We start from the raw sequence: 19,294 nt of genomic DNA, 5'->3' as shown, positions 1-19,294 counted from the left end.
GCTGTCACAGAAGACTGGAGGGATTAAGCAGAATATGAAAAAGGAAAATTCAGTCATCTGCTAAACAAGTTTTGAAATTCAATAAAGTACTGAAGAGACAGTTAATCTGAAAGTACTTCTGAAAAAAATCCATCACATATTCTGTACTGTTCTTGAGGAGATCAAATACATATCAAACTCAAGCCTCAACACGTTCTCCTGTAATTGCTATACAACAAATACTTTAAAAGCATCTCACCTATACCTTGTTCTAATTTTTTTCTTTTTTTTTTTTCCTGCTATTGCCAGAATTTTTCCAGCTATTAAAGGGGGCTTGCTTTCAATTAGCAAATGACAGGGAAAACGGGATAGGGGAAAAATAAAGGTATGGAAATCAAGTCTGTCAAATAGCTTAGAGCTGTATGTACTTCACTTTTAAGTTACAACTCCATTAACAAAGCTCTAAAATTTCACCACAAAAATCCAGACTGCCTACATATTCCTAAAAATTCTCACCCACTTAGAACCTCTCATTTTTCTCTGTGCAAAACCAGGCTGTCTAGTCCCAGGCAAACAGGTATGGGTTGACCTGGAATAGAAGTTAATTTACCTCCGTACTTTAAAAAGCATGTGAAAATACCAGAGCCATGAAAATACCAGGGCAACCCTTCAGAAATGGGGATGCACTACATTAAGATTGGTCAGGCGAGCTCAGCTCTGTGCTCTGGCACCCTCACAGGTGCTTCCACAGCCATGTGCCAGTCTTCACTTAGAGGTAAAGAAAGCATTAACATTTAGAGCAGAAGCAGCCTGCCTGTGGCAAAGATAGCATTAATGGAAGTATCACATTCTATTTTTATGTCCAAAACTGCCATGATAAACTACCTGTCCTCTAAGTGGTACCATTTAATCATTTTGGCATGGCGCACCCACATCTGCTCAACTGCTCTCGGCACACTAATACAATGATACTCCTTATCATTAGCATCAATGTCAAACCACTGCACTGTTTGCTTATACTGAATTAAGAACCAAGTTCTTTCTCTACTATATATGATCAGGATGAGATTTAAATGGACTATATAGTAAATTTAGAAAAATCTCTGCCTGCCATTCATTGATGATGCAATAAATACGGCTCCTACCAGTCAGCGAATACTAAAGCTATTCAAGAGGTTTCATTTGTGTTTCAAGACTTTTCAACACTAAGGAATTATCTCAGCTTATATTTGCACGGCTTTAAAATTACTCTGGACTCATTTAAAACAATGCAATGCAATTTGAGCAATAAAAACTTGAATTATTTTTTAGTTGTTTATATGTCTTAATGGATTTTGCTTGCTAGCCAATACAAATATGGAAAAGAAAGTCTTGTGTACATCTGCCCACAAGCAGAGCAGAACCTAATGGATCACAGTGAATGGCAATTCATGAGGTCTTTGTGAGCAGGGGTTTATTTCAGTCTTAAAGGGGGGGATGACTATTAGCATGATTTGCTGTTCTGCAGAATGTTTCGTGTATCTTTGAAAAAAGGTAATTTGTGAAGGCACCATCTGAGAGGGGAGCCTAGACCAGTCCCACTACATCTGTTTAGTGATGTAGGGGAAAGCCCTCCCCTTCACCTGCATCATGAGATGCAGCAGGTGAGCACAGCACACATTGCATCAGGTCACAGCTCCAAGCACTGGCCATGCACAGGAAGGCATTGAGTTGCCAGGGTTCCTCTGCCATCCCAGCACGTGTATAATTTCTATCATAGAAGACAGGGAAAATCCAGAATAAACACTTCTTTCCAAACCCACTTTTGGGCTGCTTGTGAAATGTCCCTATGGGCTAGACACTGAAAGCTCCCCATGGATCTCTGACCCACAGGCATGTGCACTACAGTAAAGTCAGCCTGAAGTCCACCTGCTGCTGTGGTGAAGGACTAGCCTTGACTAGTGGCTGTTGCCCTAGAAAACTGGAACAAAATACAACATCTCTGTGTCAAAGCATAATGTTTTAACATGAATTTTTAATGTCTCAAGAGACGAAAACACTGAAACAAGACTATACAGCATTGGGGAAAAATGACGGGATCATTTGTATTCTACTATATTTATGAGAAAAATAAAGCAGATGTCCTCATCTTCACTGAACTCTGCTATATCCACTACAGCAGTAAATTTACAAATAACAACTTTGTAAAACATATTCCTGGTGCAGAACCTAACTTGGTAATGCTTTATTTCATCGGGTAGGTAGAGAATTTCCCTAGGAAAGTTCTGCTACAGCTGCTGTCAAAATTATCATACCTATTTGAAATGTTTTTCAGAATCTATCTTCCCTCAACAATGCTCCTACAAGCTACCTAATCACAAGCGAAAACAAAAAAGTTCCATTACTCAGGAAAAAGGAAACCTTTGGCAAGAAACTTGGTAAAGTACTCAGTGATAGGTGCACCACTGTACCAAAAGCTTTAATCACAAGTGGGGTATGCTAAATAGTACAAGGGATCATGAGAATTTCATCTCACACAACAGAACTGAACATCTGAAGGTGAAGAAAGAAAAGAAAAAGCCAAATAAAAACAAATTCAAAGCACTCATTCACACTGTAATTAAATCCACTGCACATTGCTGCATGCTTTCTGCTACTCTAAATAAATTCAAGTGAAACTGTTAGATATCAATCTAATGCCATGAAAGACTGGAACTAAGTATTTTAGATACCATGTCATTGATTTCCAAAAGAAAAAGATGCACAAACTCATACACTTTATTCTTATAGTTGTTACTACACATTAGAAGTGTGTATTTGTGCAAGTAAGTCCACAAACAATCCATCAAAAACAATACAATAAAAATTAATAATGATGTAGACAGCATTCACATCAATATAATACAGGTTTCCAAGCTCTTGTTAATTACCATGAAAGTTGCTCCATCACAGTTACATTCCACACTGTCTAGCATGTTAATCCTCGTTGCCATGACATATGCAATTTATATGGCTGACTTGTGTCTCTGTATAAAAACACATAAACTAAAGAACACTAAACATATTGTTGAAGCATAAACACACTGCTAACATCACACCTACACAATTACTTTTCTATATAAACTTAACTAATTAGTAGGCAAAACCCAACAGTGCGATTTGAAATTTTTCAGGTTACATTACTCTTGGATTGAAACCAAGTGATTAAATGTGCCACAAAGGATATCAACAGTGCCAGTGATGATGTACCTTCAGAGTGCTGAGTCAGCACTTGTCCTGCAGTGCCAACCATCTGTGAATACGACAGGTTACAACGGACTTTTAGAATTGTAGTTAGTTTTGCTTGAATAAACTTGAACTAAGAAACTTTGGGAACCTTCTCAGCTAACAATTGAAAGGTACACTTTAAGTAAAATCTTTTCTACGCATCATCCACATGTCCTCTACCAGCAAAATCCAAAAGGGTTTGTGTAAAGGACTGGATGAGGCCACAACCAAACTGATCTTAAAATGGCCCTTCTAGCCAAGGTCTTCCAGGCTACCTCTGCTTTATTACTCCATTCATTAAAAACCCAGGATTAGTCCAAGTTATATTTTAATGACTACCCCCAAGTTAAAAATTTTTAAAATACAAATCTCAGGTTATTGTTAAATTCTGACATTTTGTTTTGAGGACTATCAGATTTCAAATTTTTTTCAAATGTTTCAGCACTGAAAATATACAATATCAAACAGTTCTCTTCTTTCCCCAAGGCAATTGTTTAAAAATAACTAAAACTACAAAGTTCACTAAGACAAGTTTACATACTCAAAAGATCAGTAATAGAATATTGACAGTATTCAACAATCAGCTGATTTATTCAAACTCTTTTAGTATACAAGCTTTTACTAACACACAGACAAGGTAGTTTCCACCCTATTCTTTCATAACCAACACAAAACTTTATAAGCAGCTGTTTGTCAGAAAAGAAACATACCTTATTTATAATTTTCGCCACTATACTAAAGTCACTAAAGCTTTACTTGTACAAAATGCAAGTGAAAAGAAGAACAAAAACTCCTTTTCACTGGAAACAATGCATACACTATGCAACAGCACTCAAAATCTGATCAAAATTTATAAACAGCACATCTTAACAGTTCACCAATTTAGGCTCATTGACAACAAAGAATAATTAGAAATGCTCTAATATACAAATGGGCATTTCCTGAAGGTTTCTTTCCTGCCTGCTTGCCCTTGAGGTATTGTGTAAGATGACAGTAGCTCTATTTTTTCCAGGGATCTCAGGAGTTCCTCTATACCCATCATCACCCAAACAAGCAAACAGGGCTTCTTCAAGCAGCTTTTCCTTCACCCATAAACACCCTCTCAGAGGCACCACACAAAACAATCTTCCCAAAGTCTCATCTCTGTGGCCAAGAAAGTAGAACCCTGGCCCATTGTATTTCAGAAGCAGGCCAGTAAAAAGGAATAATGAAAAAGTGCATGCTTACTTGTCTTATCAACACAAAGCACAACTACGAACAGCAGCTGGACTATGTTCTCCAGAGGCCTCTGAAATAGCAGTGAATGCTCTCTCCTAATTGAATCAGAAACTAATTTCTTTTAAAATGTTAGTATTCAAATAATATTTTACAGATCTAGGATGCAAAATAATGAGACACATTACTGGCAATCCCTCTTGGTTAGAAAGACAGCAAAGGTGGCTTTTTTCACTTTCTTTTCGTTCCAGGAAAATACTTTCCACCTGCCCAGAGCTGAACATTCACAAAATGCTACTGTGCAGACACAGTGCCCAGCTTTGACATGCAATTTCATTATGGCCTAGGGAGTCTCCTCTTGTTTCACCAGACCAGCAGCAGAACAGCACCAGAGAGCTCAGAGCTTGTTTCTCAGACAGCACAATCTCCACATGGATTTCAGATATGACAGCTCTTGATTTGGAGAAAGGTAGATACATCCAACAGTTGTTGAGAATCTGTTAATATGTGACAGAGAGAACTCAGAACAAAAGCAGCACCTGCACTTGACAGCAGAGGCGTCAGAGCAGTCTGACAGTCTGCAGCAACAACTTAGAGCAATGCCAGGGAGTGCTTTGAGAAGGTACCAGTACTCAACCACCCACCCTGGGAGCTTGATGCCACAGTCCCTGGCACAGGTTTTAATCAAGGATAACCATCTTTACGTGAAACAACTTCCAAGTTCAGCCAGTGAGCTGGCACAGACCAGCGACTGTTCCCAGCAGGCAGTTTGGATGTGGCCACCCTGCTCTGGAGCAAAAGTTTAACAGCATGGAAATGGGCTGTTCCACTGCCAGTTGCAAAGCAGCCTAAGCACATCAGTTCAGCAGTACTGACCCACCTTTAGCTCCGCAATGCTGTAGCCAAACAGTCCCCAGCACACTCTGCAAGAAGTGTATTCCTATTCCCAAGCCAAAATCTTACCTTATATACTGCTTGCTTTTTCCTAGTATCTCCTCTGTGGTGTGTAGTTTTTGTATTGAGATAACTCTTTCCAAAACCCCACTGCTGTGAAGGCTCCTAAGGCTCTGCATGGCAGAGTACATTTGGAATGTTGTCAAGCAGAATTAATACAAAGGTTTGCTTGCATGCAAACAAGAAATGTTTAAATTCTCCAACTACAAAATTACAACTCTTTTCTCTTAACCAAACACTCTGATACATGAACAGCTTTACTTCATACTTCAGTAAAAGAGTTGAAAGGAATTTCAACTTCACCCAGAGCTACTGTGCAGAGGACACTGTCCACCACACTTGCAATTTCAGAAGCCACTGAAATCACCCTGTGATTTCAATATGCTTTGCTTCAAAGCCATTAAATACTCAATGAAGCAGATGGTGCCAAAGCCCTGAAATACACCATGCATGTAAACTGCACAGCTATAGATACATGAATACAGAAAAAAAAAAAAAACAATTCCAAAAGGTTGGAAATAATTAAAATCTAGAAAAATAGGTCTATGAAACACTTAAGTTTGTTAACACTGGAACACGGACACTAATTAATGCTCCAAAAGACATCCTTAGGAGAAAAAAGTTTGTTGTAATGTCAGATGAAGTCAGAAATACTTTTTCCTGAGAGTGATGGGAATAAAACAAAATGCATAATATACAATTTCCAAGGAAGAGCTGATGAAACCCAAACTATAGAACACAAACTACAAGTTGAAGGAGAACTTTCCCAGGAAGCATGCAGGAATGCAATAAAACTGGCACTGATGGCTTTTTTTCACAGTTAATTCTCCAGGGCTCAAATGGCATCCCCAGATCTTGACAGGTTTCCCACCAGTCTGCATTATTTTTGAAGCTGAGGAGGCGTAATATGTGTATGTATGTATTTATAACAGATCTTCTCTCACCAGGAATATAAAACTAAACCCTTTAGAATGAAACAACACACACAGGTGGTTCTGTGTGAAAAATCAAAAACTTGTTAGCTAAATCAGGAGTATTTCTGTTACTGGCAGACAGATGGAAGGGGTTGAGGCCATATTTACCAATTATCAAAATAGTCTTCTATTGCAGATGCCTACAGAGGCCAAGACAGGCCTTGCCCATATCCAAAACACCAGCTGTTAAAAAGATGGCTGTTGAAGTTTAGAGATAGCAGTATGTCATTATTCATGTCCTGGGACACATAATCACAGGAGAATGTATATTCAAAATTTAGAAATGACAAACAGAATATTCTTACCAGGATTTCCTTGTCTATTTTCACTGCACAGCTTCTTAGTTCCTTCTTACACTTAAAACTGGGCCATCTGTTTTTCCATATACTTCAAGGTTTTACAAGGACTGGGCCTACTGCAAGCCATTGAGACTTCAGCTCCCAAGTCTTTCTCATTACATCTTTTCAGCAATTCCAACAGAGACACCTTTACACCTTCTGTAATGAAGCTCCCCGAGTCCTATAGGATTTCTGGGTCATCCTCTGTTCAACTAAAATACTTTGAAGAACAAAGGCATCTTACCCCACCCGCTACCATTTTTGCAGCCCTGGAGTTTAATGCATCAGCAGGAAACAAACCTTTAAACATCTCCATTGTAAAATATAAATATTTAATTGTTTATAGCATAGGTTGTTCTTATTGAGGAAAACAAAGACAATCCTAGGCAATCCTAGGCAAACTGCCATCATTTCTAAAAACAAGGGTCTACCACAACTATTTTCTTCTATTTGGTTAAGTCTGGGAAACTAGTCTGCTGCTGAGGAGTGGCATCTGCTGGCAGACAAGTACTCCACAAAAATCAGATTCACCAATAGAACAAATAATTTAAAAAATTTAAAAGACAAATCAGAATTCACATTATTCACAAAGAAAAGCTCACTTCCTTCTTGATTGATAGGATGATGATGTTTTTCTCAACAGTGTAACTCCTTTCTGTTACTGAATTGCCCGTGAACCAGAACAACATTGCTAGTGCTACCAATGAGATTTCTTTTCACTTCTCAGTCAGCAGCTGAACTGAAGAACAAAAGACATGTTTGCTATTTAATTAAAACCCTCCACATCGCGGATGTCTTAAATAAATTCTTAAAATGACTCACTGTAATGGATGTTAAATAGCTCACCAGGGTACTTCACTGTGAACAATAAACTGAATTTAAGAGGCCCAGAAAACAAGTGAATATCATGATTTGTTGAATACCTTAAAATTAATTCTAAGCATAAAATCAAGTTTGAACTACTGCAAAAAAAGTACATAGACAGAACAAATAATTGAACATGAACCAAAATATCCATAATTTTAGAGCAGCCTGCTTGTACCACAGCCAAAAGCTGACCTACACCTTCCACAAGGTTTTACTATTGGAACTGTGGCAAGCTGTAAAATTTTGGCTTAAAATATCATGGTGGACGACTGACATATACCATACTCATTTTGAAAGGGGCAGAAAAACGAGAAAGCGATCCAGTTTAAAAGTTTCACTGGCATCCATAAATAAAATCAGGAATATTTTATACTATATTTTCATTTTTAAAGAAAACTTCCTACTCTAAACAGTGCTCTGCAATACACATTTTGTAACAGCATCTAAAATGTGACATTACTAACAATGAGGCTTTTCATTTGGTGAAAAAAAACATTTGCATTTAGACTATTACTATACACTTCCAAGAATACAATTGTTTTAAAACTCAATAGATCCATTATGAAAAAAATAAATACATAAAATTTTTTAAAAGAGTTTTGTATCGACATACTGAGGCCCCATCTGCTCTGGGCATACACTCCTGGAGACTACCACGGCTGATCTGAATTTTATAATTGCAGAATATGCCAAGTTGGAAGGGACCCACAAGGATCAGAACAACTCCTGGCCCTGCTTAGCATCATCCACAAGAGTCACACCCTGTGCCCAAGAGTATTGTTTACCATTGTAAATCCAAACCAGAAAGCACATTATGACAATATTATGACTAACCCAGGTGGAAAGTCCAGTAAAGTTTTCTAATTGAAAAGCCTTCTCAAAATCTGCAGCAGGAAGTTAACAATTCTCAATATATATTTCAATAAATAATTTAACAATAATTGAATCTCTACAAATTTTAGTTTGTATTAAAAAATTCAACAGCTTTTTTTTTTCTCAGCATACGAACAAGGCTTCTCTAGCTAAGTATTTGCTGCCATCATGTGTACGCTTTAAAAACTGCAAACTTATGAACAATACTTTTCATTCACAGGTCAAAAATCAGCCATGAAAATACACATAAGGGCATTACAGACTTCAGTCAGAAGGTGACTAAGTTTCAAGGATTGCTAATGTAATATGAATTCTTACCTCAATACAGGCCTTCAATCCAAATTCTACTGCAAAGACCACATGCTTTCACTATGCAATCGTAAGAAGCAAGAAACTGATTATAAGTAAATGGTATTTGATGGCCCACAAAAAAATAAACCAGTTGCTCTGGCTTATTCCACACAAATATCAGTACTTCCAACTCCACCCATTACCTTCAGCCATGACCTCCCCAAAGAAGCAATGGTTATGGGGACTTAAACCCTTCCACCACATTTCTTCTGGTTCAGGAAGGAAAAAAAAAAGAAAAGTAAAAAAGAATGTTGCAGTGACCTAATGCTCACTTCCTCTAAATTACAGAATAGAACAGTACAGCAAGAAGGAAAAAAGTACTATAAAGTTGCATAAAACTAGTTTGTCAAGTTTACATCATTCAGTAATTCCCACAGAGAAAGGGAAGATGCATCTACCTCATGTCTGTTGTCAGCCAGTCTTGAAATATGGGAGCAAGGTCAATTTAGAAGGTATTTTACAGATTTACCTAGTTACTAAAGTGAGGAAAAAAGTGCATCATGCTCTCTTTCATCTTAGACTGCTCTGTCTCTCACTAATATCTCTGAAACAGTAAAAAACAGCACATTAACAGACTCAACCCTCCCACTTACCAATAAGCCTAAAATCCAACACCCAGTAACTCTGCTTCTAGTAGGACTTCTAACTTATTCATCAGAAATACCTATACACTACTTCTGGAAATGACCTTTAAAAGCTATAAGTTCAAGCATTTTATCAGACACTATGATTAAATATATTTTCTAAATTATATCCTTCAAAAATACAGTTGGAAATTAGCAGCTTTGAGACACAGAAATAAAATATATTTTAGCAGAATTTTTCTGCTCAATGGATTCCCAGGAGTGAGCTGCACAAAAAGCAGGGTATCACTTAAAAGACATACGGTTCTAAGTACAGTCAGCTTCAGCCTCAAAACAGCCAAAGCTCTTGGCATTACAAAAGACAGTTAAAGCAACATGAATGCTGATAAAGATGCCACTAATACCAAGATTATGAGGTCAACATTTAAGGTTCAACTTCTTGCAAAAACCAATATACAATTAAATTACTTTAATATCAGCAAGCTGTGTAAAAAACCCTTTTCATTCTTCAGTGGGTACACATCAGTATGTCCTAAGTATAGCTCTACACATAAAAAATCTGGAGCTTTAAAATCCTCCATTATGCATAACTCTATTTGTGCAACCTGACATTACAGTGAAAGAAGAAAAACAAAAAAACACCAAAAAACCCCCATATTTCTAAACAATTATTCCAATGTGCTCCAGATGCCATTTTAACTTACAGAAAATATCAATTTTCTGTCTACACAGGACAGAAAGGCACATCTATACAGTACATGCAATTACAGCACTCGTTATTGCAGTAATTACAAAATATGGTACTTGACAGCACTTGTAGAAAGTTGGCAGTGTTTACAGTGTTGATAGTGGAAATGCACTGACAAGGCGGTAAAACCTACCATGCTTACAAAACACTACATGCTGACAATATTCACACAAGTACCAAACAAATGCTAGAAGGAAGGTGTCAATAAAATACAAACAAGCAGAAATCCATATAACTTTGCAACTGCAATTCATACTCTGTTTGTTCGTTTGACCCACTACATTGTCTTAAAATGCAGCAATGTTCAGACCTCGATACCTTGTGCTGCAGAGCAGAATGAGTTAAAAAACATGAATACACTTGAATTCCTGAAGATTGTAAAGCAAGAACTGTGAGAAAAAGCTGTGAGAAAGATCTGCAGAAACTGAGAAAGATACATAAAGAAGGAACTGCAGAAACTGTGTCCCCCTTCCAAAGAACAGAACAGCCTGCAGTGGTAACTGTGTAAAAGAAAAAATATACATTATGGACTGGTCTGTACTAAATTGCACGTAGACAGAACAATTGGAAATTGTTATGCAGAAGCTAAAACAACATAAATATCTGTGCCTTTTGTCAATAAATGTCCTTGCAGCATCACACTTCTTGGTCCATCTTTCAGTCGCTGTTAACTTTCATCTGAAAACCTAACCTGGTAAGGTTTTCTACTGCAAAATACTTTAAATACTAAAAACAGGGCTATAACACGAGAGCAAAATGTAATGCAATAGGGCAAAATAATGCAAAATGTAATAACCAGGGCAAAAGAATCAGAATACACATCTGTTCCTTTTCCTGTTTTTCTGTTTTGTCTACATGTAAGAGAAAGCAAGAAATCTAACAACACTCATACTTGAGCACATACAACTTGGAGAAAACCTTTTAAGACACCCATTAGCTTTCAGTAACCTGTGTCAAGTTAAACATTTTGAAATGGCTGCCAAGGAATACTGAAAAATAAGAATCAGACTAATTCACAGCAAATAAAATAAACTTACATTCAAAGAGTATTTGGATATCTGAATGCACAAAATAACAGATTGCTGGTCATTGCAGCTTTAACTTAAAAAAATCTGGAGGCCCTGAAATTTGTGTGCTATTACAGATATAATTTATACATAAAAAAGGCTTTTGATTCCCTAAGTTTCACACACACACCACATGCACAAGTACGATGGAATGCTAGGAACATGGCTACGCACATCCTGTCTCATATGGCTTGGACAGAATTTTATACCACCACTAGATGGAAGCCTGAATTACCTTTTAAACTGACAATTCTGTAAATGCTCCATTACTGGTTCTGCTTCTACTGTGCCTGGCTATTTTCTTATTTAGAGATCTATTCTCACACTGGCTGACCTGTACTCATTAGGAAGGTACCTGAGTACTGCACCTGTACTCATTAGGAAGGTACAGGTCTCTGCTCGTGGAGCAGACATCCACAGAACTTGTACAGTATCTTCAACCCTGAGAGCATTAACCCTGAGAAACATGCCCTTCCAATGCTATTCAATGTAAGGAATCAACTGTTAACACTCATTAGAGATGCATCCCACTTCTACAGCAACTTAAACTTTTCAATCTAAACTACAGCTAAAAAAATTCCTATACTCTGCCAAGAAATTTCAGTTCAGGGATTCCATTCATGCCACATTTTAAATACCCAAAGCATGCTACAAAACCATCTGCAATTTATAAACCTATTTGCACATCATGTATTTATACTTGCAATGTACCTCAGGTGACTGGCACATGCAAGTGACTGACATTACTGTTGGATGTCACCCCTAGGACCTGGATATCATTTCCTGCTGTGTCAAAACAGTTCAAAATAAAATAAAATAAAATAAATTTCAAAATAAAAACTTCAACTAGCAGATCAGCAGTTATCAAAACAACCATCTGACTAACTACATGCAATCATAGATATGATAGCATACAGATAATTGGCATGGTAACATGACAAGAGCATTGAGAATACTGATGCCACAATTTATAAAATTTTAAATTTTAAAAATACAGTAAAGGTCTAAAACCAGCATGTACAGAGAACAAAAAAATTTTAAAAAAAAAAAACCAGCAAGAAATCACTGGCCTCAACAGCTGCCAGGTGAACCTGAAAGAGTATGATACTGCTTTCCAGGTGAGAAGCAACAAATTCCCCTTCCTGCAACAGGTGTGCATCATGCACAAGGCAGTGGGTATCCACCAGGCTATCCAAAGTCTCACCACCTCGGAAAGCTCCCAGACTACCTGGATTCTCTAGGGAAGAGAAGCAGACACCAGCTCCTGCTTTTAAATCCAAATCTGAAAGAGCACTGAAGGATGGAAGTGATGGCATAATATGAAAAATATGTCATTTGCATGAAACTTCACAACAGGGATTCACAACAAAAGGTCAACCTTTGCAATTGCACATAAATACTAATTCAGAACCCTCACAAATCATGGGTATACCCAGGCAAAACTTCATCAGAGGTAGACTTCAAATCCTACAACCAAGCAGGCCACCAGGAATGCCAGGACAGAGCAGCAGCCTGATTTCCTGCGGCCATTCATGCCCAAATCCCACATGCTCTTCAGTTTACCAGCCACAACTCCCTGGCTCTCAGGAAAGCGCAAAATTCCTTCCTACCTTTTGAGAAATATAAAAGAAAATAGAGGAAACTGACTCAAATTTAGCTCTTACAAATTAACAACTAGTGAACACCCTAAGTGGGGGATAAAAACATGGGGCTCAGTAGGAATTTACTCTTAATAAGGAGGTTTTCATCCAGATAGCCATAAAAATCACTAAAAGCAAATTCCAACGTATACAGGAATGTTAAAATGAAATACTACTCTAAAATCCTATTTCACGACTTTAATAAAAGTAATAAAATGGCAAAAAACCTAAAGACATATTTTACTTCCAAAAAATTATATTTCTTTGTCAGGAAAAGTAAACATCTCTTATATAATGTACTTCACTGAAACTGAGAGCAGAACTCAGAATGCCAGCAGCCATTTTATACTTATACTACCTACATTATTTGCTGAAAGACAGCACCAAAGGCAACCCACACATCCCATTCCCATTTTAGTCAGACTCCAGTACCGGCCACAATTTCCTCTTCCACCCTCTTTGACTATTTGCTCTTCAAATTCTCCATTCAACATTTCAACATATTTTCAAGTGCCAGTAGTTTAAAAATAAATCAAGAAGGGGAGGGAAAATCATACTCGCCCAGAAAATTAAGAAGCGAAAAAGTTCTGTAAGTGAGCAGAAAAAGACATATCAGAACAACTATATACTCTGAGATATGACAGCATCCCACAATCATCCCAGCAAAGTAAATACTGCAAGTGACGCAGGCAACTGAAAATATATTTGATGGATGACAATTATTTGTATTGCATCAAATACACTGATTCAACAATTTAGTCATTCCTGAGAGGCTGTGACAGTTCATTTGAAAGCTTGTAAAAAGGTTTTCAGGGTCAAGAGTGGCCAAAGAATTTCACAGGCAATTTATTAAATTTATTAGATTGAGAAAATGTTGTATAATTCTGCAGAATGATTCTGCTTGTCATAAAGACAGTCCAGGCTCGCTCATCTAGAGGATTGGGCTTTTTAAAAAAGCAAAGTGCAAAATGGTCATTTTCAAAATTAAAGCTAAAATGTGAAACAAATTGTTATTGAAATTATTTAACTGAATATTGTACCTACTGCAATCTAAAATGGAAGTAATCAATACTATCTTAATATTACTTATCTTATGTAAGCATTCTCATCAGCTACCATGATTTAGGAGACTGCTGAACTAATTGACTTATCATACCTGTCAACATTAATTCAATAGCATTCCAAGGTAATAATCAGTATCAATCTAATTATATCAGTAGTCTCCTGTAAACGAGTACCAATTATTTTAATTAAAATATTAAATATTTAGAAAATAGATAGGAACATATATTAATAATTCATATGTTTAATTTGAATCTACCTGAACAAGCATAATTCCTGAACAACAAAGCTTACTTGCTTTGTATCTCCCTTTAATATTTCCCAGCAGGTTTCCAGACACAAAGTAGCAATCCAATACCAATGATAGGAAAACCACAATATCTATATTCTACTTTTATATAAACATATATGGACTTGCAGTCTATTATTGGTTGTACCCACTTAAAAACTCTTCCAAGAATATTCAATTGATAGATTCCCTATTTTATAAATGTAAATAGGTCAGCTTAGGTTTCCTACAAAACTTCATTAGTCATCTACATGGTTGGCTCTAACATCAAATCCCTCAATTCCTGTGCATTCTGAACAAGATGAGATCCCTTCTCATCTCCTTTACAGGAAAACAACATGAACCACTCACCTACTACAGCAATATAATTTCAGAGCTTTTTACTACTTTTTTCCCCTCTTTATTTTTAAAGCTGATCTTAGAAACCTCCCTACAGATTTTCCACCATGTTTCACAAAAAATAAAGGCAATTTGTTCCATTTGTGAGACACAATCACAGAATCATTCAGACTGAAAAAGATTTCTAAATTCATGGAGTCCAACCTTTGATCAAACGCAGCTTGTAAACCAAAACATGGCACTAAGTCCAGTCATCTCCTGAACACCTCTAGGGATAGTGACTCCACCACCTCCCTGGGCAGTCTGCTCTTGACAACCATTTTTGTGAAGAAATTCCTTCTGACCTCCAACCTGAACCTCCCCATGGCACAACCCGAGGCTATGTTATCTCACCCTGTCCCTAGCTGCCTGAGACAAGAGGCTGACTCCCACCTGGCTACAAGCTCGAATTAATACCCCTAGCTCCCCTGAATCAACATAATTTAAATAGCAAGGGAAGCAGGGCCATCATTTGAGGCAACCATAATGTGATTGAAATGCCAGGCCTGTTTTCTAAGCATTTAGCTAATATGAATCAAATTGGAGGACAAGAAAGCACACCACAGGCTATGAACTAGTAGTATATTCAAGCACACCCAGAAGGCCTGACTACCCAAAGAGGGCCTGAAGAGTTTTAGCAATAGTTAAGTAGTTTCATGTTAAAATAAGACATCCTTGGAAATTTTCATGCAAAAAGCATTTCAGATGACTTATTAAGATTACACTTCATATTGAAATCCTCATTCAAAGTCAAGAAACATCACTGCAATCATCATATCCATAATCTTTACCCTCTGATGAATATACATCAAGATATATTACTTTAACATAAATTAAGAATACTAATTTTCTGTAACATGAGACATCATGCCACTCTGTACCAGATACCCTTAATGCAACAGAAGGCATGAAGAAAGAACATTTCCAGATGTAAGCTGAATATTGACAACATTAAAGTGCATATAGCAAGGTATATGCTTAGCCTAACGAAAAAGAAAATTGGGAAGAAAAATGCTAGAAATGCAATATGCCAAAATACCATTATCAGAGCTGTAAGTACACATTTTCCAAAAAAAAGAAACTTAACAGGAAATTTAAACAACCAGTTTGTATCAATGTTTAGTGATTTGTTTAGGTTTATTTTTTGTTTGGTTTTATTGTTTTTTGTTTTGTTTAATAAAATTAGAGGCAAGAGGTACAGTTATGGTTCATGTACATGATGCAGCAGCAGTATCTTGGCTTCACTCGTGGCTAACTGTGCGACTCTTAGGCAAGAACCAGGCACTTCACAGCTATGTTGGTTATATCCTGCAAGAACTGTCCTGGAGCTTCCAGCCTATCTCTGGTCAAAACAGTGTCCTGCTGCCCAGGAAGAGTGCAAAGAATAAAACACAACAGAAACAATCCAACTGCTCACCACCTGCTGACTGATGCCCTGCCGATGCCTGAGCAGTGATCAACCCCCCATGGCCAACTTCCCCCAGTTTATATACTGAACATTCTACAGGTTGTATGGTATGGAACATCTGCTCGGCCAGTTTGGGTCAGCTGTCCTGGCCATCCTCCCTCCCACCTTCTTGTGCATCCCCTCACTGGCACAGCAAGGGCATCTAAAAAAAACTTGATTTAGAGTAAGCACATTTAGGAACAGCTAAAACAGTGCATTGCCAACATTATTCCCATACTATATCCAAAACACAGCACTGAACAAGCTACTACAAAGAAAATTAACTCTGTCTTAGCCAAAACCGAGACAGAGGACTGACTCCGACATAAATTAATTAGCATGTAATTAGAGCCCTGAGTTACCTAATCCCAGTTTGTCCCCAGTCCACTATCCTAAATTACCTAGTTCAAGTCTTCCTGGGACTGGGAACCACAGGATAACATAAGATGCAAAGCAAGTCTCACAGACCAAAAATGTGAAAGTCTGATTTAAATATCACACTTGAAATAGACTATTATTTGGGTGAGAAAAAGACCCCAGAACAAAACAAAAATTAAAGATGAGAGGAGACATGCTAACTATGTGCTAATATCTCCTAGCATCTTGTTAGAAGACAGACATATTTGCAAAGTTCTTTATACTCACACACTCAAAACAGTTATTAAATTAGTTTCCTTTCCATGAACATATCATAGCTAATAGCACTAAATGTCAGGTTTCAAAATTAAACTTCTGTTACTTGTAGTCTAATTTTTGTCACCATTTTCCCTGTAATCTACTCTTAAAATGTTTCAAAACTGAGAAATATTTTCACTATTTGTTTACTTCACTTTAAAAATGGCTAAAGATATTTCAATGTAAACATTTCAATGTAAATATTTCCTTCCTTTTCTGAAACTATTTTAAGGAAGATTTTAGCACTGAAAATAGTAACCTGTAACTTGTCTCTTCAGCTCACGTTAAAATTGAAAGCAGTGATGCGGAAACATTTCAGCAGTACCAAGTAAAAGGCAATTGAGAATCACAATAGCATCAGGCATTTGAGAGGTAGGTACAAATTTCTCTGATTCGAGGATCTATCAGATGGCACAAGAGGCAATTAAAATACACTTATTTCTTTCCTCTGTAGAGAATACCAGGCAGTCTTCCTCCTGCTTATTCCTGATGCCCCAGCCCAAGTTACTTTAACCCACAAGATCTCAGCTACTGCAGGTAGAAGGGATGGGGCACTTCTCCCACATCACCCTTCCACTGTTAAACTGGGAGGCAACGGATGCTACCTTTGCTAACCAACTTCCACTGCAAAGCAGAGCAGAATTTCCTTCCACAGAAAGGAAAACAGTTTTGAGATTCCAAAGTACTACCAACCCAGTATGGCTTGGTACCAAGGAGCATGAAAAATTATGGGAAGATTGTCTATACATCTGTCTCTTGCAGCTGTGTTTATGCTTTAACTGAAGTTTCTCTTGTGTGAAGAGAAACTCTTTTCTTCTGCCCTGTGGACTTCTTGGGACCTATTAATATGCTGGTATCTACTGGGGTGCAGGCATGTGGGGAAAGCACCTTATGGGTCTCCCTGCTCTGCTGCTTGTGAAACTTGTTACAGCCTCATCACTTGGGAATGATCTGTTTTTCTCTCCTTGGTAAAATCAAGCACCAAAGTTCAAGCATCAAAGTTCAGGCGAAGGGGTGTAAAGCAGAGAAGCAATGTTCACATTAAGACTTGTTTCCTTAGGCCACACTATAAAAACATTACTCAAAAATGAAATGCAAGTTCACCGGGAAGCTATTTACACCGATGTACTTTGTTAATTATAATTATACAATTAGTTATGTATGTAGTTATAAATATTTATACAGACTTATATAATGCATTATTATAGATCATACAGATAATGGTGCGTATATTTTTATTTATATATTTATACATAGCTAATTATATAACTGATGTCACTCTGTTACATATACCTGGGCGTGCATAAGTATGATCACACACATCCGATGCACGGCAATGAGAACCGTAAAAGATAACCTGCCTAGAGACATGGAGTTACAAGGCATTCTGCAGCTCTTGTAAGGAACTCGCCCTCACGGGAGCATGCCCGAGGAGAGAGAATCAGCTGGGCTGGAAAAGCCCCTCTGAGATCTCCGAGGCCAACCTCCGAACAGCTGCGACCGCCCGGCGTCCCTGACCTTGCGGGGCCCGCCCCGCGCCCCGCCGGGCCCCGCCGCCCCCCACGCCGGGCACTTGCCTCCCATTCCCGCAGGAAGCGCTGGGACTCGGCGGGCCCGGCCGCCTTGTGCCTCCGGAACTCCTCCTTGACGTAGCGGTCGCCCAGGGCGCGCAGGGCGGGCGGCAGCGCGCGGTGCAGCTGCAGGAGGCGGCGGTACAGGCGCCGCGCTCCGCCCGCCATGGCGGCGGCCGTGGGCCGGGCCGAGGGCCGGGCCGCGCCTGCTCCGCCGGCCCACACAGCGCCCGGCTCCCCGGGCCCACACAGCGCCCGGCGCCCCGGGCGGCCGGGAGCGATTACAGCCGTACCGAGCCGTGCGGTTGCAAATAGCGCTTGTAAAAATGCATGGAGGATGCTGTTTCACAAAGACGGGTGCGGGTGGCAGATATCTAGATGGACAAAGAAGACAGTTCATTTTTGCCTCCAGGTTCACCACCAGAAGAACGAAATGTGCACTTTATACCAGAGTAGAATGTGGCACAATAATTAGGCCACTAAGGCCAAGTTTCGTACGCTTAAATTTAATTTACTTGCATTTTCACTGAGATTAGTCGTAGCGAGAAACTTAGTGCCTCCGTGGGGCTGCTTGGGACTCTGTTGCCACCACGTTGTCACTACCGAGCTCCTGCTTTCTCCCACCTCCTACTTACAGCTCAAACTCCAGCTCCCTAGCTCTCCATAAAGCTTTTTCAGCAGCTTAATATCACATCCAGCTCGCCCATGTGGAAAAACCTTCAAATGTCAACAGTCACAGATATTATGGAAAAAGCAGTCGGGCAGTGGCAGCAGTGGCAAAAGTCCTGCCTCATTAGGGGTGAGTGTTAAGCTCCTTCCAGCCAGTGAAATTACTCATGATTCAAAACAAAAAGGAAATATTTCCACAGGGCTGGAGAGCATTAAGCTTTACTTAAATACTAGGAAATTACATAAAAATGTACTGCCTCATTGAAGGCCCAAGTTATTATATGAGAGCAACAGAGTAAGGAGCAAAGTAGAGGCTATTTTACTGTCTGATATTTCTTTATGTTTATTTATTGTCCTAAGCACTTCA

General features: G+C 38.5%; 1 protein-coding gene across 2 annotated transcripts in view; it reads right to left on the bottom strand.

Moving 5' to 3' along the window:
• The window catches only part of SDHAF3 (succinate dehydrogenase complex assembly factor 3), a 29,134-nt gene extending 10,669 nt beyond the window's left edge, over positions 1–18,465 (bottom strand). The window contains exon 1 of one of the 2 annotated variants that reach the window (XM_058831858.1): positions 18,265–18,465. In XM_058831858.1, coding sequence (XP_058687841.1) covers positions 18,265–18,426 — 162 coding nt within the window. In that variant the 5' untranslated portion in view covers positions 18,427–18,465. Of the gene's footprint in view, positions 1–17,980; positions 18,116–18,264 lie in introns of those variants that run through there. The other variant, XM_058831860.1, reaches the window with a different exon arrangement.
• Between the last annotated feature and the right edge of the window lie 829 nt (positions 18,466–19,294).

This window comes from Poecile atricapillus, chromosome 2, assembly GCF_030490865.1.
Source record: "Poecile atricapillus isolate bPoeAtr1 chromosome 2, bPoeAtr1.hap1, whole genome shotgun sequence".
NCBI classification, from domain to species: domain Eukaryota; kingdom Metazoa; phylum Chordata; class Aves; order Passeriformes; family Paridae; genus Poecile; species Poecile atricapillus.
This window is presented reverse-complemented; position numbering and strand designations above follow the sequence as displayed.